The 8,012-nt window shown below is 51.8% G+C and overlaps 1 protein-coding gene across 1 annotated transcript; it reads left to right on the top strand.

Annotated features, from left to right (window-relative positions):
• The first annotated feature begins 292 nt into the window (after nt 1–292).
• Nucleotides 293–1,276, top strand: LOC116502240 (olfactory receptor 52B2-like). Its single transcript, XM_032208048.1, has one exon. It carries the CDS (start codon nt 296–298, stop codon nt 1,274–1,276), a length of 981 nt encoding a protein of 326 aa, XP_032063939.1. The 5' UTR covers nt 293–295.
• The last annotated feature ends 6,736 nt before the right edge of the window (nt 1,277–8,012 follow it).

The raw sequence follows: 8,012 nt of genomic DNA, 5'->3' as shown, positions 1-8,012 counted from the left end.
GCATAAAGCAGAGATAGATAGGACCTGGCCTGTTGCACAGTGCAAGAGGAGGGACAAAGATGTTTTTCTTGCAGACACAGTTCATGAGGTTGATGGGGAAGAATGAATAGATCTCTCCATACAGCAAAATGCACCAAGCGAGGCCCTGGCCTCATGAAGAGCTCAGTTGCAATTAGGACATTGCATGCAGTTTTTAACATGTCTGGAGGTGGGCATGGGCTGGCTTGCCAGGCATTTATCCTGTTGTCTTTCTTGTAGATAGCAGAATCATACTGACAGTGGGCACAGCAGCACCATGTATGAGCTCAACGAAAGCAGCTTTGATCCCATCACCTTCGTCCTGACAGGCATCCCAGGCATGGAGGAGTCCCACATCTGGATCTCTGTCCCCTTCTGTCTGATGTACATCACTGCAGTGTTCAGCAACTCCGTCCTCCTCTTCGTCATCATCACGGAGAGGAGCCTCCACGAGCCCATGTACCTATTCCTCGCGATGCTGGCTGTTTCTGACCTCATGCTTTCGACCACGACAGTGCCCAAGATGCTGGCAATCTTCTGGTTCAGTGCCAGAGAAATTTCGTTCGATGCCTGCATTACTCAGATGTTCTTCACCCACTTCAGCTTCATTGTGGAGTCGTCTGTCCTGCTGGCTATGGCATTTGACCGCTACGTTGCTGTCTGCGACCCCCTGCGGTACTCGTCCACGTTAACGCCCTCAGTGATTGGGAAGATAGCGGTGACTGCCGTGGTCCGGGGCTTCTGCATCATGTTCCCACCCATCTTCCTGCTGAAGCGGCTGCCCTACTGCGGGCACAACATCATGCCCCACACCTACTGCGAGCACATGGGCATCGCCCGCCTGGCCTGCGCCGACATAAGAGCCAATGTCTGGTACGGGCTGACGACGGCGCTTCTCTCCTCCGGCCTGGATGTCGTGCTCATCGCTGTCTCGTACGTGCTCATCCTCAGGGCTATCTTCCGGCTGCCATCCCCTGAGGCCCGTCTCAAAACCCTGAGCACCTGCGGCTCCCACCTCTGCGTGATCCTCATGTTCTACATGCCCGCCTTCTTCTCCTTCCTCACGCACCGCTTCGGCCACCACATCCCGGGTCACGTCCACATCCTCCTGGCCAACCTCTACGTGGTGGTCCCACCGATGCTCAACCCCATCGTGTATGGGGTGAGGACGCGGCCGATCCGGGAGCGCGTTGTCCGCCTCCTCTGCCCCGCCGGGCAGTGCCCCTGCCCCTGCCCCAGCCGGGGGGGCCTCTGCTGAGCATGGCAGAGGGAAGGGGGGGTGCAGGATGGGGCCTGGACTGCAGGGCCAGGAGCGGCTGCTCTTCTCACCCTGGAGGAACAGACTTGCCTAAGAGGTTCTGGAGAAGCGGAGGGTGATGGGGTTTCTGGAAACACGAGCTTGGCTCATCAGGCTGTTCATTGCTATTGGTTTCTCCTAAAGAAGCTGTCCCTGAGTGCTTCATCTGGCAGAGACTGGGGCAAACAGGTCAGGCGAGGAGCATCAAGACTTGTGCTTGCTCATTTACTGTTGCCTTATTTTGTTTGCTGTCCTACAGATTCATTTCTGTTTGCTCCTTCACTTGTTAGCGCCTAGACAGTGAGCACCTCGCTGCTCGTCAGAGCAGAGCCTGGGAAGCCACCCAGCACAGGGTGGTCACAGCGCTGCTTGCCGTGCTGCAGATAACAATCTGCCCTCCTGTCCTCACAGGCACAGCTTGCATTGCAGAGGGACCCCAGGACCTCCCACTGCTGAACGTGTTTACATGCTGAGAGCCCTGAGAGGTCTGGATGGGCTCTATTGCCCTGTGTTTAAAGGAAACATCCATTAAACCACAATGTCCAAAACTGAATTCAAGGCTCTAGTATGGACTGCAGAGAGACAGTGGTCTCCCACACCCCACACATCCCATAGGAGCATTTCTCTCTTTACAAAAACATTGCACTGCTGCAGAGCCCAGTGTGATGTATAGCACACTTTGAGATCCTTTCCTGCCCATCCTGCAGTCTGATGACCCACCATGTTGTTGCTGCACGTTCAATTTATCCTTGACCACCAAAAGATCTTTGCTGAACTTTTTGTTGTTCCTCTCATTGGTGTGTGTACCAGTTGTATCAATAATGCCTTGTTACCCGAGGTCTACCTAAGGCTGTCAGTAATACCTTGTTTTACCTGAAGCCAGTGGCGATCTGCCTTGATGCAAAGACACAGTGTGAGCACCAGATATTGCTGGAGGAGCAGCAGGGCAGTTCTGTACACGTCTACAATCAGAGTGTAGTTTCGTTATCAATCTGATCAGCAAGGAGAGCCCTTTTCCTTACCTCTTCCTTCCTCAGCAAAGACAATGCAGGCTTTCAGGGCAAACTCATCCACTGCTTCCCCTGCGGTGAATCTCATGTGGCAGCATCAGAGGAGAAGCTCTCGTCCCGGTGCAGTGAGCATGGGCACTGCTGAAGGTCCCATGGGCAGAAGGGAGCGGAGGCAGCAAAGCAGACCTCGGGGGGAAGCTTGCTGGAATTTCAGGTCTCCTGCTGAAAGGTCAGCGTGTTCTGCACCACTTTCAAGGTGGGCTTTTGTTGTGTCGTGATGAAGTGCAGGACCATGGTGACTCCGACAGCAGCAGCCACAGTCCAGCCAGGATGGGACAGCCTCTGGGTCAGCCTCATGGCAGGGCCCTGGTGGCTGTGCTGGCTCAGCCGTTAAATGCCAAAACTGCTGTAACACATTAGCATCGCTGGGGTGAGGAGGAGGAGGAGGACCAGAGCTTGGAGACCTTTCCTTCATGCTTTCCTTTGTGTTTTACCGGGTGGGAAGTTGAGATAAACACTTGGTTCTCCTTTCCACATTGCACCTATTTTCTACTCCATGTCTCATACACATCACTCAGAGGCAGTGGAGTCTGGGCACTTTTTAGTGCTGCTGTTGAGCTCAGGGGCTTCCTGAGTCTGGCCAGGGACAGCCTTCCCCAGCTGGGAAGCTGCCAAAGTCTTTTAAATGCAGTAATTGGGTAATTCGGTAATGTCTGAAGGCTCACACTCTGCAGTCCGGCTCCCACAGCAGTGCCAAGATCCAGCATGCTCTGGCCCTGTGTCAGCTGTAGGACCTGAAGAAGTGTCTGGTGTACTCGTGTCAATGGACCAGACCATCCCATGTTTCTGTAGAACATCCTTTTATCCCTGACCAAAAGGGCAGTGGGCACATCCCAAGCCCACAGCCTGACCGTGCTGCAAAGCCACTCCAGACCTGGGGAAGCTGCCCTGAAGGTGGATGCATGCCTGGACGCTGGAGGCATCTCTCTTGGAGAGCTCACCTTGTCTATGTGCCCCACAAAATCTTGTGACCCACACAAGGGGCCAGGAGCCAGTGGCTGGGGCTGGTCTGGCACAAGCCAGCACCCAGGGCTGAGAGCAGGAGCAAGGAAGGTCTGCAGGACCCGGCTGGCTCATGGCTGAAGGACGTAGGAGATGGCAGGGCTGCAGCCACCCAAACCCTGCTCTGCTCTGGGCATCCCAGTAGCACTACTGGAGCTCCAAAAGAGAGGGAAAGAATCACAATTTCAGAATTTAAAACAAAAAAAAAAGGTGTTTTACTCTGTCAGCATTATTTTTTTTTTTTGGGTATTCTCTGATTTCATCAAATTGGGGAACCCTGTGACAGGCAAAATTGATTTAATCAAACTGGGGAACCCTGTGACAGGCACAATGGAAATGAAAGTGTTCACTAAGAGCTGTTTGCTCTCAGTGATGATAACGGAGCTGGTTAAACAGCTGCTTGTATTGCTGGGCTTCTTTAATGTCCTCAAGATACATCTGTGCCTCTCTCAGCAAAAAGAAAGAATATTTGCACAGAGCAGTCCACATGATTTCTAATAGGAGACAGGGCTGTCTCAAAGGCAATGTGTCAGGAGAGCAAACTGGTATAGGCAGAACATGAATATATTTGGGCTGAAATGAGATGCTTTAGGGTCTTTGGGGCAGTCACAAGGGTTACAGCAGACTGGAGGCTGTGGTGAAGTGCTGGAAAGCTCATGACAGCAAGAGACGTGTTTGCTGAATCAGGGGTTTCCTCCAGCTCTGCTTTCCTACCTGGAAACAAGAACTGGTTGACAAAGCAACCCTCTGCTGCAGTTTTCTCCTGAAACCTTTCTAAGCAGCTCAAGTAGCAGTTGATCTGCCACCCAAATTTGTCAATATTAAAAGACAATTCTGTACCTTGGTGTCTTGGTTATGTGGTTCAACTCATGTGGTTATTTCTGCTGCCTTCTTTACTGCTTCCCTTTTCTTGCCTTCCATCATTGAGGAACTTAAGCACACGCTAAGCACAACAAATGTACATGCTAAGCACAACAAGCGTGTGTGCTCAGAGCATACCAGGCAGTGGTGCTGTGAAGGGCCCCTTTATAAATGCCCAGGAGGAGCCTCATTTCACAGATTTCACAGATTTCACAGAATTTCTAGGTTGGAAGAGACCTCAAGATCATCGAGTATCAAGATCATGCCATCACCAACAGCCTGGAGTTAGGGAGGAGGTGGCACTGCCTTGGGCAGGTGCTGCACAGGTGAGACGCAAAGCGATAGACCTGCTTCAAAGAGCTTCCAAACCAAGTATGACTAACAGAAAATGCATAGGGATCTGCAGCAATGGGTGACTGCTGGCCCACATGCTGCGTCTTGGCACCCCAGTGACGAGAACATCACCGATTTCAGGACCCGCTGACACCTGGACCGCTCCAGCGCGTGGTCCTGCAGCGCTCAGGGGAACCTCTCAGGGGCAGGCATTCCTGCAGGTACCCGCATTTTCACCTGGATTTACTAGTCAGCTAGGTAGAGGTGGGCTTTGTGTGTACCAGGCGAGTTCACTCCTTGTACCCTTCTGCTTCTCTGGCTTTCCAGGAACAGCTTAATGAGAGTGAGGACCCAGTTTGGAGCTCCCAGCCCTGGCACTGCTCTGCGCCCTGGATGGATGTGGTGGCTGGGTCAGGGAGCAGCCTGCATGGGAAAATGTCCCTGAGTCAATGAATCACCAGCTCAGCAATTAATGTCCAAAGGGCATGCATAATGGGATATTAGCCCGTTGATCAGGAAGATTTATATTCCTAACATGGTTAAAATGTTAGCTTAATAACTCACAGGAACTGTGAAGCCAGAACTTCTGCACTTTGAATTTATTTTCTCTCGACAGACCTATTTTGTTGTTGTTTTGGTTTGTTTTGGTATTTAGCTCAGTTGATGTGGGCTGTTTGTAGGCATGTTGGGACTGCAAGGACCCTTTCCTGGGGAGGAGATTTTGGAGGGATTTTGGCTGAAGTTGTTCGTAGTTGTAGCACATGTACAATGTAAATGGAATCTCAAAAACTTCGGGACATCAGGGGAAATCAATGGAGAGACTCAGTCCGCAGTGAGTGTGTGGGCAGGCTTACCACGCTTCCATGCTCGGGGGAATCAAGCACAGCCCGAAGTGGGACCAGGCTTTAGGTCTGTGCTGAGTCAAGCCCTAAGCATACGCTTTTATGGCGAATGCTCTTCAGCTGCATTTGAGTGCTTCACCAAACTGAGGCCGAGATAAGCACGGCATTCAGCGCGAACAAAGCCTTAAGTGTTCTCTGTTTAAGTACTGCATTTCCATTCCTTTTGCTGCCTCCTACAATGGTGCTTTATTAATTGTTCTTCATCTGCAGACTGCTGTGGGTAATAAATTATGGTGGCAAAGCTTAACAGTTTTACTGCACCTCTCCTCCATCATCATAATGTTAATTAATAAAAATCCCCAGAACACTTCATAACTGGCAGGCAATACATGGCACATCCTTGTAAGCTGTCCTGCCTTCACCGGCTTGCTCTGATGTATGGGAAGCCCCTGCTGGTCCCCAGGGGTCCTGGGCAGCGTGAGGCGGCTGTTCCTCTGACCCCAGTGCCCAGTCTGCTCAGGGTCTCTCTGCAGGTTTCTGGAGCAGAAAAATCCGTCCAGTAAGCCCATTGCTCTTCTTGGAAGTGAGGAAACACTGGAAATGAGGACAAAATCAGATAAAAAAGTTTGCAGCAGCAATGTTTGCTGATCTCCACCTCTGAGGTCCCAAATTCTCCATTCTGTCCCACAAAAAGCTGAAACAGGACCTGCTCACCAAGCACTTTCAGTCCAGGTGTGGCGATGACTTCCAAACTCACACCTGATGGACAGGACCTGGTTTGCCCCTGCTGGCACCTCCGTGGCCAGTGAGGTCTCAGCCTGTCCTCGCTGCCGGGGAGGGTGATGGAACAGGTCATCTTGGGTGGAATCGCACAGCATGCACAAAGAGGAGAAGAGGAGGCTCAGGGCAGAGCTTATTGCTCTCTGCAACTGCCTGAAAGGAAGGGGTGGGGAGCTGGGGGGCGGCCTCTGCTCACAGGGAACCAGGGACAGGAGCAGAGGGAATGGCCTCAAGTCATGCCAGGGGAGGTTCAGGTTGGCAATGAGGAGACATTTCTGCTCAGCAAGAGCGGTCAGGCCTTGGGACAGGTTGCCCAGGGAGGTGGGGGAGTCCCCGTCCCTGGGGGTGTTCAAGGAGAGGTTGGACGTGATGCTTGGGGACAGGGTTTAGTGGGTGATACGGGTGCTTGGGGGACAGTTGGACCAACCATAATGATTCTATGTTTCTGTGATCCTATGGCCCTGGGAAGCCTTCAGGAGCTAGGAGCAGGCAGTGATTTTGCACAAGCTGCCATGGTTGGGGGTGGAGGGGTGGGGGGAGGGCAGTGATGCTTCAGCTGATTCACCAAGGCTGCTCTGGGGATAATCCAGAGGTCTGCAGGGCTTGTGCAGTCCCCACTCAATTAGCACTACTTGGGGATAACGAGTTGGTGACAACCCCAGTGCTTTTGGGATGGAGCTAGGAGCACAACTTTCACTGCTGGACGCAGTATAACCACTGCAGGACTGCGTGGGGTCTGACTGGTGACCACCTAACACCTGAAGAGCACTGGCTTGGAGCTACTGCAGAAGTTCACCTGTAAATTTTCCATAGCCTCTAAAATAGCAGTCCCCAGTGCCAGGTGGTTCATCACTCTTTGTTCATGGTGCTGGCTCAACAGCACCCTGCAAACCAACAGCCACTCAGAGCCCTGGTTTGTGCTCTGTGGGCATAAGACAAGATGTAGAAGCCCCTGACACACAGCTCCGTACTCCTCGTGATGCTGTAAAATCCTTTCAGACCCTGGGCACTTTGATAATGCCCTGCTGCTGGTGGCTTTTAATTGCATCTCTGTTTATTGGATGAGGATTTCTCCAGATACCTGGCTGAGCAGGCACTGCAGTCTGGGGCTCTCCCATAAAGCAGAGAATTTGGGATGGAAAGGGCTCTCCCCTGCCTTTCATGTGCCTTGCATGCAGGGGATGCATTACAGACAGCTTTTGTACGGGCAGCCAAGGACAGGACTGATCCAGGTTCCTTGTGTCTCAATTTCATCCGTAGGTTCCAAGCTGCTCTGACTCCCTGAAGCTGGGTGCTCTTCAACCAGGATCCCTGAGCAGGATGGACACTGCACATGCCTTGTTTGTGGCAGTCATAGGAGAGTAGGGAATTCTCCTAAAAATATTTCCAACCCTGAAGATTTTTCAGTTACAACATAAATTATGGTCATATCCAAAAATGTCTCCCAGAGAGGCATCCCTGTGACTGATGACTCAGGAACAGATCTTCTGCTTATTTTGCTCTAGTTCCCAGCAGCTGCAGGCAGTTGGAGGCAGAAGACTCCTAACTTCAAAGGCTCAAAGAGCAGAAATGAGGCTGCCAAGCTCCAGTGAGGGGACTTGGACAATGGAGGGAAACCCTGGTAGACCAAACTGCCCAGCATTTAGCACTTCTAGACAAAATATGGTTCAGAAGGTAAGTGTCTGAGCCCTGAGCAGTGATAATCACGAGCTCTGCTCCTGTTTGTATCCTGGGCACCACTTAGCTGCTCTGAGCCTTTACTCCTATAATTACACAGCGATGACAGGCAGTGAAGCATTGCACTGAGTC

The sequence above is a fragment of the Aythya fuligula genome, chromosome 1 (assembly GCF_009819795.1).
Source record: "Aythya fuligula isolate bAytFul2 chromosome 1, bAytFul2.pri, whole genome shotgun sequence".
In the NCBI taxonomy this organism is placed as follows: Eukaryota; Metazoa; Chordata; class Aves; order Anseriformes; family Anatidae; genus Aythya; species Aythya fuligula.
The sequence above is the reverse complement of the archived record's forward strand: the minus strand, read 5'-3'. Positions and strand labels throughout refer to the sequence as shown.

Coding starts and splice junctions, on each gene's coding strand:
- LOC116502240 (XM_032208048.1), top strand. CDS start 296: ATGTATGAGCTCAACGAAAGCAGCTTTGATCCCATCACCTTCGTCCTG.